The 14,160-nt window shown below is 41.9% G+C and overlaps 1 protein-coding gene across 1 annotated transcript in view; it reads right to left on the bottom strand.

The window, feature by feature from the left end:
- Positions 1 to 14,160, bottom strand: part of DNAH10 (dynein axonemal heavy chain 10) — a 246,788-nt gene that overhangs the window by 50,870 nt on the left and 181,758 nt on the right. The window contains exon 64 of the mRNA XM_073627593.1: positions 5,544 to 5,773. Within this exon, the coding sequence (XP_073483694.1) occupies positions 5,544 to 5,773 (230 nt within the window). The remainder of the gene's footprint in view (positions 1 to 5,543; positions 5,774 to 14,160) is intronic.

Raw genomic sequence — 14,160 nt, 5'->3', positions numbered from 1 at the left:
TAGTTTCTTCGTTAGGAATATCAAATAGATAATCCAATTTGCAGATGGTATGTATGTATATATATATATAGTCAATCATCAAAAAGGATGGTGTATATGTAACATTGTATGGTGTTGGTTTTATTTTTATATGTAATGTTATTACATTGGTGGAATGGGTATATACACATATATATAGAGTATATATAGAGAAAGTATAAAATATGAATGTTGAGTAAAGTTATATTTCAAAATAACTAGTGGTTGTTGATACATTATATATATATATATGTGTATGGCTGGCACATGTGCGAATAAACAAATCCAGACTTAAAATGCAGTCCTAGATAGATGTAAAATATACAATGTCTTGTATACATAGATATTGGCTGTTATTCCTGAAGGTTATGTCGAGCACTAGCTCAGGGAGGAAAAGATGCAAAGTGAGCAGGTGTCATATATGCTTTCCAGACAGAGTGTTTAAATAGAAAAAGGGCACGACGTCAAGCGCACCCAGTCCACCGACACAGGAGGCCTCGCCAGCGGACTGCACATGTCCGCCGGAGTGGCAATATGGAGGAAGGACGAAGATGAAAAAAATGTCCATGTCCCCTGAACGCCGCCACAGATAGGACATCCGGGCGGCCACCTGTGTCGGGCAATCCCGATGGTCAAATCACAGCAAGAGGAGGGAGAGAATTAATACATAATTACAATGATAGGATATAACATATTAAAGCATGGAAGTTATATATTAGTATAAGAAATAACATTAGAAATACTTGTATCAAATATCGATGCTATATATGTGGAACACATAGACACATATTTTTATTTTAGTTTTTACAGACAATTGATGTTTATGTTAATCAGAAATAACATATATAATAAAAAGATAAAGTAGGAAGAGATAGACCAGGAATGTAGGGTCGGGAGAAAAAAAAAAATATATATATATATGCGTACATGCATAAATGCATCCATACACATATATAGCAAGGGCGACCGCATATGGGACTCATTGTGATTTTAAAACAAATAGCTGGGTTCAAGTAAGAGGGACAAACATTTATTTTCCCCTATTATGGTAAATTTTATTTTTCCATTCCACCCGAGGAAAAGCCCTCAAGGAATGGTTTGAACCGTATAGCTTCATTTAAACCTGGAGCCTGTGTGGCCTTGAGCTGGTGGATCCACCGTAGTTCCATTTGAAAGAGGGTCTTGTTCCAATCTCTTCCTCTGGAACTAGGGTGTATCCGATCCAATATAAGAAATTTGACATTTGGGAATTTGCCGCCATGTACTATTTGGACATGGCGTCCCAAAGGAAGATCAGGGTTGCATACCTGCATACTACGAATATGCCTGTATGCCCTCCTCCAGAATTCTAATTTGGTTTTCCCAATATAGAAACAGCTACAACTGCATTGTAACATATATTTTACTCCAATTGTTCTTCAATTGGCAAAGTGTTTCGGATAGAAGATTTTTCCGTTTGGGAGAATGGGATTCTTTTGAGTCCACATAAATCTGCAATAAATGCATGTCCCACATATAAAGGTGCCCTTGTATTTACAGTGAATTTTTGCTGATTCATTTTTGAATTCACTGTTGACAATTTAGTCCCTGATAGACGTAGCTCTTCTAAAAGTGAAGAGAGGTCTAGCAGGCACAAATTGCCCAAGTCAAGGATCCAAGGTAAGCATGTGCCAGTATTTTTCGTCGATTGTTTTGACTCTATGTTGTTGTATGTTATACTTAGTGATAATCCTCAAGGGATTGGTCTCATTAATCGGTTTCTGTGAGTAAAGTAGGTCCTTTCTAGGCTTTATCAAGGCTTGTTTGTATCTTTTAAGAGAAGCTTGGGAGTAGCCTCTAAATAAGAGCCTATCATGTAATTTATCTGCTTCTTGTTTATATATATATTGTCATCTGTACAATTGCGTTGTATCCTAAGATACTGGCTATAAGGAATTAAATCAATTAGGGCTTTAGGGTGGAAGCTTGAAGCATGGAGTATTGTATTGCCCGCTGTGGGTTTTCTTTACAATTTACTACACAGGGTGCCATCTACACCCTTGTAGATTTCCACGTTCAAAAATGTGATGCGATCTTTGTCATGAGACATGGTGAAACTTAGGTTAATGTCATTTTTATTCATTCTGAGTAGACACTGCTGGAGCATATCTGGTGTGCCATGCCAAATGACCAAGATATCATTAATATACCGATACCATCCAAGGATGCGATCGGTATACATTGCCAAAGTCTTGTTTCCTCGAAAACTGGCCTCCCACTCCCCCAGGTGCAGGTTGGCATACGATGGGGCAGGTCCCCATCAAAACCCCCTGCACCTGGAGGTAGTGGGAGCTGTTAAAAGTAAAGACATTGTGTCCAAGGATATACTTCAGCAGTGACAGAATAAATTCATTGTAGATGGCATCAGTGTTTTCGGCCCATTGCAGCATGTGATTAATGGCTGCCAGACCTCTTTCGTGTGGGATTGAACTATAGAGTGTTTCAACATCTATCGTGGCCAGTAGAGTGTGATCAGGGATATGTAATGTTTCAATAATTTGTAGATGAACAGTATCTCTCACGTAGGATGATAGTGTTAGGACATAGGGTTAGGACATAGGGTGTTAAATATTTGTCAATTCATTTGCTTGCATTCTCACTGATTGAACCCATCTCTGATATGATGGGTCTACCCGGTGGGTCTATTATGTTTTTATGAATTTTTGGAAGTACATAGAAGGTAGGGACTTTTGGGAAATTGTTTCTAATAAAACTCCATGTATTTTTAATAATTGTATGGTTGAGGTAAGCAGTATCAATTAATGTGTAGAATTCTTTGTTGTATTTATCAACAATGTGCGTCGGGATCCGACGGTACCAATCTTGATTTTTTAAAATTTTATTGCACATGTGGATATAGTGTTCATTTTTGAGCAAAACGACACTGTCACCCTTATCAGTGAGTTTGATGGAAATTTGGTTATTGTCAGAGAGTTGTTTTAGCGCTAGGATTTCTTTTTCATTTAAATTAGATGGACCATCGATTTGTATTTTGAGTTTCCCAAATGTCAAATTTCTATTTTTGGATCGGATACACCCTAGTTCCAGAGGAGAGGATTGGAACAAGACCCTCCTCGAAATGGAACTACAGTGGATCCACCAGCTCAAGGCCACACAGGCTCCAGGTTTAAATTAAGCTATATGCTTCAAAGCATTTCTCGAGGGCTTTTCCTCGGGTGGAATGGAAAAATAAAATTTACCATTATAGGGGAAAAGAACAATGTTTGTCCCTCTTACTTGAACCCAGTTATTTGTTTTAAAATCACAATGAGTCCCGTATGCGGTCACCCTTGCTATATATGTGTGTGTGTGGATGCATTTATGCATGTACGCATATATATTTATTTTTTTCTCCCCACCCCACATTCCCGGTCTATCTCTTCCTACTTTATCTTTTTATTATATATGTTATTTCTGATTAACATAAACATCAATTGTCTGTAAAAACTAAAATAAAAATATATGTCTATGTGTTCCACATATATAGCATCGATATTTGATACAAGTATTTCTAATGTTATTTCTTATATTAAATATATAACTTTAATACTTTAATATGTTATATCCTATCATTGTAATTATGTATTAATTCTCTCCCCCCTCTTGCTGTGATTTGACCATCGGGATTGCCTGGAACAGGTGGCTGCCTGGATGTCCTATCCGTGGTGGCGTTCGGGGGAAATAGACGTTTTTTTCATCTTCGTCCATCCTCCATATTGCCACTCTGGTGGACATGCGCAGTCCGCCGACTAGGCCTCCTGTGTCAGTGGACTGGGTACGTGTGACGTCATTCCGACATGCATGCACTTCACACGTGCGCGTTGCGGGATGGAGCCGCGCACATCCAGGGAGTGCCCTACATGTCTGTCTTTCTCTCCATCAGCTGTTCGCAATTAGTTGCGCCAGCTGATCGGAGAGAAGACGACATTTAAACAGCACTGGCACACCCCACACCCAGAGGTAACCTGCTGGATGTCGGGACGTGCGGCCGAGCTGTTATACAGTATACTCAAGGTAACACCATGCCCTTTTTCTATTTAAACACTCTGTCTGGAAAGCATATATGACACCTGCTCACTTTTCATGTCATCTTTTCCTCCGCGAGCTAGTGCTCGGTATAACCTTCAGAATAACAGCCAATGCATACAAGACACTGTATATTTTACATCTATCTAGAACTGCATTTTAAGTCTGGATTTGTTCATTCGCACATATGCCAGCCATACACATATATATAATGTATCAACAACCACTAGTTATTTTGAAATATAACTTTACTCAACATTCATATTTTATACTTTCTCTCTCTCTCTCTCTATATATATATATATATATACCCATTCCACCAATGTAATAACATTATTTGTAAAAATAAAACCAACACCATACAATGTTACATATATGCCATCTTTTTTGATGATTGACTATATATATATATATATATATATATATATATATATATATATATATAATTACCATCTGCACATTGGATTATCTATTTGATATTCCTAACAAATAAACTATTGCTATATACTCTGCAGTTGCTGTCGCCTCCTCCACTCGCTGCGGCTTTTCTGCTTTGGTTATATACATCGATCACACTCAGGTACAGTCATGTATATTAGAAGAAAATACAGAATTTTGGATATGGAAATAAGGATTGTTTATACCATTATACCCCATATATTTGGGGTTACCATATGAATTGTCCTTCATTACAGGGTTTTCCCACTTGGGCCCCACTACATCCTGCTGGCCAACTTCCTGCTGTGAGAGGAGTGTTCTCACCCCCCTCTCCTTGGGGATCCCTTACGTTACAGTCCATTTAAACGACTGGCTTTGATACTTAGATGCTATATACTGGCGAACACAAAGATGCAACTCTTACTGCTTTCTCTTGTTTTTAATGTTATATGATGGAATGTTGAAACCGCCTCTGCTATCAAATACTATGTAAGTATATATGAAACTTTTTTTAGACAGCCTACTCGATTACAGAGTCTACACTATTAGAAATTTACTATTTCTTAATTATGTTATAGATGCATTTAACCCTCTTCACACACCCTGAAGAAGCAATAATTACACTCAGAAACACGTTGGGTGCAAAGAGGACGTCTTATGCGTCGTAAATATGTTGATAGCACTTATATTTGTGTAAACATTCCATTGCTCTATATTTGCATATGTATATTTTAGTGACAATGTCTAAATATTAATAAATATTTTTGTACTATTAATACTCTATATACTCTTTTAATTACTTTTTATGTGCCTTAAAAGTCCACTTTAGGGGATTCTTTCTTTGTTTTCTTTTGTTTAAAGATCCACCATACAGTGGCATCATTGCTACTATTACCATCTTCCCATATGTATTTGCATCTTTATTCTTTGAACTAACAACAGTTCTTATATCGCCAGACCAAGTAACTGAATGCAATAGCTCAAGCAGGAACTAGGAGTCATCTGCACTTTCAGCACCTTACCTCGGTTGCTTTTGATTTAGTCTCTTCCAGAGTATGAACTAGTTCAACATTATCCAGCATGTTACCAGTAGACGTGGCAAGCTCTCTTAGCAATGAATCCTCCAAGTCCTTTAACAGCTTTTTATTTTCACTGGTCTCTTGTATCAGATGTTCTCTTTGCTCTTCTAATTCTCTTCTTTCAAAGCCAACAATGACACTAAGTAACTGATCTTCCAAGCCCTTCAGTGTAACTGAGGATCACATAGAAAGGAGAAGTATAGGAAGGATTTCAACTCTGCAGCCTTTTCAATATTAAAGTTTAATTTTCCCCAAGACTATCATCTTTTTTTTTTTTAAAAGGTGACATTTTTTATTGTTTTATATACAAACAACAAATACATAGGTATTCATTCAAGCGAACATCGCTCAGATCGTAACAAAAACAGTCTTCAGGTATCCAGTCAATATACACAAAGTGATTTGATAATTACATAGCTAATCTGTTTGTTTTGATCCTTATGGAATCTAGGTATATGCATACATTTAACGTAATCCAATGTTACAGTTTCACCACACAGATCAGGGGGCAGGTGGTATGGTACGATCTGAGCTAACCCAGGAATCCCAAATCTTGGAAAAAATTTTAGGCCATCCTCTGGCTTCATATGTGAACTTATACAAGGGGATAGCATGGTTAACAATAGTGAGCCAGAAGGTTATGGCAGGTGAGGATTGAGATTTCCAATGCATGGTTATTGATTTTTTGCATTAAACAGAACTATACGTAGAAAAGTTTGTACATTCATATATAGTCATCCATTTATCCTAATAGGCATCAAAGGGGATTACATATATTAGGTACCTGAGCTATAGAGCTAATAAAGGTCGTAACCTCCGACCAGAAATTTCGAATCGGTGGACATTCCCACATTAGATGAAAGAACGTACCATCAGCCGTGCCACACCGGCAACACAGAGCGGAGGGTATTCTATGCAGTCTATGAAGCAAGCAGGGTGTAAAGTAGGACCTGTATAGCAATTTAGTTTGGATCACCTTGTCTTGGGATGAAATGACTGATGCGACCTGGACAGGAAGCACCTCCTGCCAGATATGCTCTGTCAGCTCGGGTATGTCAGAACGCCATTTACGTTCAGTGCCGCAAAGCCTGTTGGTCATGGTGTCGAGTAGATTTTTATAGTATGTAGAGACAAGTTTTGTATGAGAGGGATCTGTTAATAAACGTTCAATCGGGGAAGGTTGGATATCTATGTTACGAAGGCCAAACTGTGTCGTGGCAGTGTGACGTATCTGTAAATATTGGAAATATGCTTTGGGGGGGAGAGCGAAGTCTCTTTGAAAGTCCGCAAAGGAGTGAAACATGCTATCTAGGAAGAGATGTGAGATTACTTTCACCCCCCATTTAAACCAGAAGCCCCCATCTGTTCTACGGAAAAATTCTTGCAGCCGTGGGTTGCCCCACAGTGGGGAATTCAGTAAGTGCATGGCTTGTGAGTCGGATGGCAATAGCTTAGAGAGTATAAATATCTGTAAGGTCATTGCTAGAACAGTTGTACCCCCTCTTCCCTTGAGTGGCATTCTGTGTATGAGGTTCTGGAGGGATTCATAGGAGGTAAGGATGGCTGCCTCCAAAGCAGTGGCCGCATTGTTGGCTTTGGGATAGAACCACCAATGCGCATGTGTCAGTTGCGAGGCCACATAATAGGTTTGAAGACAAGGAAGTGCCAGACCCCCTTCCAGAACGGGTAGTTGCAAGGTGGTTTTTGCGATCCGAACAGCTCCTCCTCTCCAGATAAAGTTAGTGAGGACGGAGTCTATCTCTTTGAATTTGGCTTTAGTGATATAGATTGGTGAATTACTCAAAATATACAAGAAGCGCAGCAGAAAAATCATTTAAAAAATATTTATCCTACCTAGTAATGTTAAAGGAAGAATTGACCATATCTTCAGTGTGTTCCTTAATCTACCAATAAGAGGGTCCAGATTAATTTTTACATACGAGGAGATAGGGTGCTGTATCAAAACCCCCAGATAACGAAGAGTGGACGATCTGTAGTGGGCATGCGGGAGGCAACACTATAGAGGCTGTCTGGTCTATCATAAATAGGAGAGACTTGTCCCAGTTAACCTGGAAACCTGAGAAATTACCAAACCTCCGGATAGTATCCAGCAGGGCTGGGAGAGACGACAGGGGGTCGGCCAAATATATCAGCATGTCGTCTGTATAAAGGGATACTTTTTCTTCCAGACCCCCAATCGTCAATCCCACAATCGCCCCACTGGATCGTATCGGTGCCGCAAGGGGTTCTATCGCCAGTGCAAACAGCAATGGCGACAGAGGACACCCCTGTCTGGTGTCTCTCCTTATTAGAAAGGGATCAGATATGGAAGCATTCACTCTTAGTCTAGCCGTAGGTTTATGATACAGTAGTTGTACCCATCTGATAAAGGCGTTGCCAAATCTGAATTTAGCTAAGACTTCTAGTAGATACGGCCATTCAACCGAGTCGACGGCCTTTTGAGCGTCCAGGGCCAAAACAGCCTGAGAGCCCATGGTATCATGAATCGCCTGCATGTTAGTAAAAATCCTGCGCAGATTAATGGAAGTCGATCGTCCTGGGATGAATCCAGTCTGATCTGCTCCAATAAGAGTAGTGATGACTGTATTCAATCTCCGGGCAAGCACTTTGACTAAAATCTTCATGTCTGAGTTTACTAGCGAAATCGGTCGGTACGAATCGCAAAGAAGGTTGTCCTTATGGGGCTTAGGGATAAGGACAATCAGCGCCTCCGACATGGAGGGAGGCAACTGTCCCGTCTTTAGGGCAAAGTTATATACCCAAAGCAAGTGTGGGATCAATAATTCTCTAAAATGTGTGTACCACTCGATGGGGAATCCATCCAGTCCTGGCGTTTTATTTCTGGCAAAGGACTGGATGGCCTCCCCTATTTCCTCATTCATCAAGGGAGCATCAAGCAGTGAAGCCTGAGGGTTCTGCAACTTTGGAAGTGAGATGTTAGATAGATAGTCATCTAGTTCCACAATAGTGTAGTGCGCCCTAGAGGAGTATAACGTGGAATAAAACGTGACAAATGCCTCCATTATTTCTGTGTTTTGTTCAACTATGATTCCCTCTGAGTTCCTAATTCTCGGTATGTTGCATGGCTGATAGTCAGGTCTGGAAAGATATACTAACAGGTGACTGTTCTTCTCGCCGAACTCAAAAAGCCACTGATTCTAATAAAGCAACTTTTTTTGGGTGCGTTCCAGGAGCACCAGATCCAAGTCCCCCTTCTGCATCCACCAGTCTGGACTGAGATACCTTACGGGCCTGCCCAATAGCTGCAGCGAAAGAGCCGTACGTGGTGGCTTTAAAGGCATCCCACACCAGAGGGATGGAGGCGCTCTGTTTGTTGGTTATCCAATAGGATTTCATTTCGGCCAGGCTCTGATCAACAACAGCCTGGTCAGCCAGCCATAGTGGGCTCAACCTCCATATTCGATAAGAGAAAGGTGTTCCTATAACAAGGCCCATAGCAAGGTCCTATAGCAAGGTCCGTCAACAAAGGAGAGTAATCGGACATCGCTCTAGGGAGGTACTTGACCTCAGACACCATATTAAGCATAGCCGATGAGACCAGACATAAAACAGTGCGTGACAGTGTACCATGAGAGTCAGAGTGGCACAAGTATTCTCTGATGTCTGCACGTCTCTACCTCCAGGCCTCCACCAGGTCAAATTGAGTCAGAAAGGAGCCTAAGGGCGCGGGGGGGCGATGTAGAGCATCGGAACCTATCAATGGAGCTGTCAAAGACTGTGTTGTAGTCACCTGCTATCAATAAGGGGCCCTCTGTGATTTTCAGGATTGTGCCCATTACTTGCTCAAAGAATTGTTTAGTAAAGGGTGGTGGAACATACATGCTAGTGATTGTATACAGTTTACCAAGGAGTTCAAGCACTAAGATTACAAAGCAGCCACCCGGATCTAGTTTGATGTGTTTAATTTGACATGAGCTGATTTGGCTATAAGGATAGATGTACCTTTAGCATATGTTGAATATGTGGAGTGAACGGCATACGCTATTTTAGCTCTTTTAAGGGCCAAAACCCTGGAGCCCTGGAGATGGGTTTCCTGGAGGAGGATCACATGCGGATTATGCCTGGACAAATATTCAAACATCAGAGAACATTTCACTTTGGAGTTGAGCCCCCTAACATTTCAAGAAATCCGGCGTAATGTAGATATAAGCAAGTATTAAGCATAGTCATCAGTACACATCTCTCACAGAATAGTAGAATCAACCATGCTGCATAGATCCATATACCCCGCGAGATACAAGGAAATATGCATAGTTTGGATGTCGCAGAGAGTAATGTGATCTCTGCAGATACGGACTGGATACTAAGATGGCCGAATAGGCCGGTGAATATGTATGAGAAAAACAAAAAAAAAAAGGCCATATAACAAAAAAACAGTCCCAAAACATCCAAAACCACCCTAACCCTCCCGGCTCACAAACCCAAACACATGAGAGCTTTGTTCCCGAAACCAAAACAGCAAAGCAGGGGGGTCATGGTAAGGTCCCAATACTAATAAACCAGATGGAGTGAAAGGAAGTCCGTAGCAATGTGCATCCGTCCCTGTCCGCACAGGGTATGACGTGTTGATCGACCAAATCTTGGATAGAGTGTTCCAGGGTGGTGAAAATTTTCAAACAAGATGGGAAATGAACAAGAAGGGGGGAACAAGGATGTGGAGGTTAAGTCATCCAGGGTAAAGGACTTCAAGGCAATATATGGTAAGATGTTGGTAGGTGTCCCCAACTTCTCATGAGGAGGAGTGAGAAGGAGGACGGGAAGGCATTGTGGCGCTCTCCCCCCCTCCCCCCATGGCAACATAAGCCAAATGGGTCAAACATGAGGTAGAGAGATCCATTTGTAGGGCTTTCACGTTCAGCGAGGAGGAGACCTCTGGTGCTGGTTTCGCAGATCCGGAGGCCCTAGGGTATCCACCCAGTGTGCTGCATCCTTAGGATCAGTAAAAAAAGTAGGCCTTGCCCTGATGAATTATCCACAACCATGCAGGATATAGCATGCTGTAGGGTAGTTGGAGGTCCCTCAGCCTTCTTTTGATAGCCAGGAAGGTAGCCCTCTGTTTTTGTGTAGCTACTGAGAAGTCCGGGAAGATGGTGATTCCATTACCATTAAAGGATACACAGCCTTTCACTCAAGCAGCTCTGAGAACCGCTTCTCTGTCCCTGAAGTGCAGTAGTTTAATAAGCATGGCATGCGGAGGAGCCACAGAGGGCAAGGGGCGTAAAGGAACTCTATGAGTTGTTCGATGGCGAATAGTGGTGAAAAAGTGGAGGCGCCAAAAGTGGATGTCAGCCCTCTTTCCATAAATATCTCAGGGGCCCTTCCCTCTGAACCCTCCAGGAACCCCAGAAAGCACAGATCATGCGATCTTCCAAGTCAGTAAGCTTGTCAGCAGTGTAACCCTGAGCTTGACACAGCCCTCTAACTGAAGCCTGCAAGGTACATGTCTCATCTTCCAGCTCTCCAATGCGTTGTTCAGCATTAGACACTTTGTGCCAGAGGTTGTGCACATCCTGTTTTAGGAAGGATAGGTCAGTTTTAATGGAGTCCATTTGTGTGGTGAGGGAAGCATGGCTGTGCTGAATGGCCTCCATGATCTGTGCCAGGGTTGGCTTTACAGGGCCTGTGTCAGCATTGCCTGCATTAGGGGTGGCAGGATCTGTGTCCTCAGCAGGGGAGAATAGGAGGGGATCCCCCGGGCTAGAAGTGGGGGGACGCTGTGACTCACCCTTCCCTGAGGGTTGCTGCGCCGCAGAGCAGGAAAAGGATGGCAGGTTGTCTGTGCGTAGAATGCTGGCCGGCGCCAACTTGCTTCTGCCCGCATGGCTGCATCGGAGGCATGGATCCCAGGGCTTCCTCCATCGGCGGGCCGTATTTGAACATCGCCTGGTGGGCTCTAGGATCCCATGAGGCTGTGGGGGCAGAAGGGGCCCCTGAAGAGCGGAGGGGTCAGCAGGATCAGGTGAGGATAAGTGCAGCACGGACGGAGCTCAAGCAACTCACATCCTCACATCCCGGTCATTGGCCACGCCCCTAGACTACCATCTTTAATTATATATCATGTAATTAACACCTCAGCAAAATATAATTTTTATGTTTATTTTGGGCTCAATTTACAGCTCTGCTAAGTAAATGGTAGTCTGCAAAGGCACACAAACACATATGATGTCCTAATTTGCCATACAAAAAATCTCTATCACATGCTATCAAAAGGCCCCACAGACATTGTAATTGAAACACTCAAATGGAAGCTACGTTGCTTGTCATTCTGACCACAAGTGCTTGGCCATATCATTTAAAATCTGTCCTCTTTTGCTAGTGACAACTGTGTTCTAAGGTACACTTAGGTCCTTTAATGCAATGTGGTCATTTTGCTTTTAGGAGCATGAATGTTAAAAATACAGTGTAGTTACACTCTGTATTAACTTAGATATGCTATAACCCCAACACACATAATATATATATATATATATATATATATATATATATATATATATATATATATATATATATATATATATATATATATATATTTACATATGTCATTATATATTGATGCAGCATGTCTTCTCATGCTCATAATGACTTTTGCCCAGTTATAGTCTTCCCTTTCCTAATAAGTGCTCCCAATTTCATGCTTCCTTCTAGGCAACTCATGTTACTCATGTCTTCCACATGCTAAACTTAGAACAATGAAAAAGTCACAAGGTGAAGTGGCTACAGAGAGGTGGTGAAAGAGTTCTCTGCTTGAAACTCTACGTTCATGTTATGTTTTCACTACACATTTAACTAATTTCTTCTTTTAAGCAAAAAAACATCAGGTTTTAAAAAACAGTCATACTGCCTAATTTAAATTGTCAGCAGACCTTTGTTGAGTGTCACTGATGTTACAGAAAACACAACTGACATTTTCAAAATATTTTGATGTGCCCGTTAATCAAAGCATTGTAAGCTTCCTGATGCTCATTTTAATTGCTGCTAAGAAAATTGCTAGGAGAATCTCAAGTTATGTATTGCTATACGACCCCTTTTCACACAGAGGCATTTTTCAGGTGCTAAAGGGCAAAAAAAATAGCGCCTGTAAAGAACGCCTCCCCTGCAGCCCCAGTGTGAAAGCCCGAGTGCTTTTACACTAGAGCAGTGCGCTAGTGTAAGTTGCTACACTGTATAGTTGGTATCAAACTGGTAATTAAGAGGCCACCACATGGAGACACATCCTGGCATCCAAACCCTCAGGTGGATCTAATACATACAGTATCTCACAAAAGTGAGAACACCACTTACAATTTTGTAAATATTTCATTATATCTTTTCATGTGACAACACTGAAGAAATTACACTTTGCTACAATGTAAAGTAGTGAGTGTACAGCTTGTATAACAGTGTAAATTTGCTGTCCCCTCAAAATAACTCAACGCACAGCTATTAATGTCTAAACCTCTGGCAACAAAAGTGAGTACACCCCTAAGTGAAAATGTCCAAACTGGGCCCAAATTGTCAATATTTTGTGTGGCCACCATTATTTTTCAGCACTGCCTTAACCATCTTGGGCATGGAGTTCACCAGAGCTTCTCAGGTTGCCAATGGAGTCCTCTTCCACTCCTCCATGACGACATCATGGAGCTGGTGGATGTTAGAGACCTTGCGCTTCTCCACCTTCCGTTTGAGGATGCCCCACAGATGCTCAATAGGGTTTAGGTCTGGATACATGCTTGGCCAGTCCATCACCTTTACCCTCAGCTTCTTTAGCAAGGCAGTGGTCGTCTTGGAGGTGTGTTTGGGTCATTATCATGTTGGAATACTGCCCTGCGGCCCAGTCTTAGAAGGGAGGGGATCATGCTCTGCTTCAGTATGTCACAGTACATGTTGGCATTCATGGTTCCCTCAATGAACTGTAGCTCCCCAGTGCCAGGAGCACTCATGCAGCCCCAGACCATGACACTCCCACCACCATGCTTGACTGTAGGCAAGACACACTTGTCTTTGTACTCCTCACACGGTTGCTGCCACACACGCGTGACACCATCTGAACCAAATAAGTTTATCTTGGTCTCATCAGACCACAGGACATGGTTCCAGTAATCCATGTCCTTAGTCTGCTTGTCTTCAGCAAAGAGTTTGTGGGCTTTCTTGTGCATCATCTTTAGAAGAGGCTTCCTTCTGGGACGACAATTTGATGCAGTGTGCGGCTTATGGTCTGAGCACTGACAGGCTGACTCCCCCACCCTTTAAACCTCTGCAGCAATGCTGGCAGCACTCGTATGTCTATTTCCCAAAGACAATCTCTGGATATGATGCTGAGCACATGCACTCAACTTCTTTGGTTAACCATGGTGAGGCCTGTTCTGAGTGGAACCTGTCCTGTTAAACTGCTGTATGGTCTTGGCCACCATGCTGCAGCTCGGTTTTAGGGTCTTGGCAATGTTCTTATAGCCTAGGCCATCATCTTTATGTAGAGCAACAATTCTTTTTTTCAGATCCTCAGAGAGTTTTTTGCCATGAGGTGCCATGTTGAACTTCC

The sequence above is a fragment of the Aquarana catesbeiana genome, linkage group LG01 (assembly GCF_042186555.1).
Source record: "Aquarana catesbeiana isolate 2022-GZ linkage group LG01, ASM4218655v1, whole genome shotgun sequence".
NCBI classification, from domain to species: Eukaryota; Metazoa; Chordata; class Amphibia; order Anura; family Ranidae; genus Aquarana; species Aquarana catesbeiana.
This window is presented reverse-complemented; position numbering and strand designations above follow the sequence as displayed.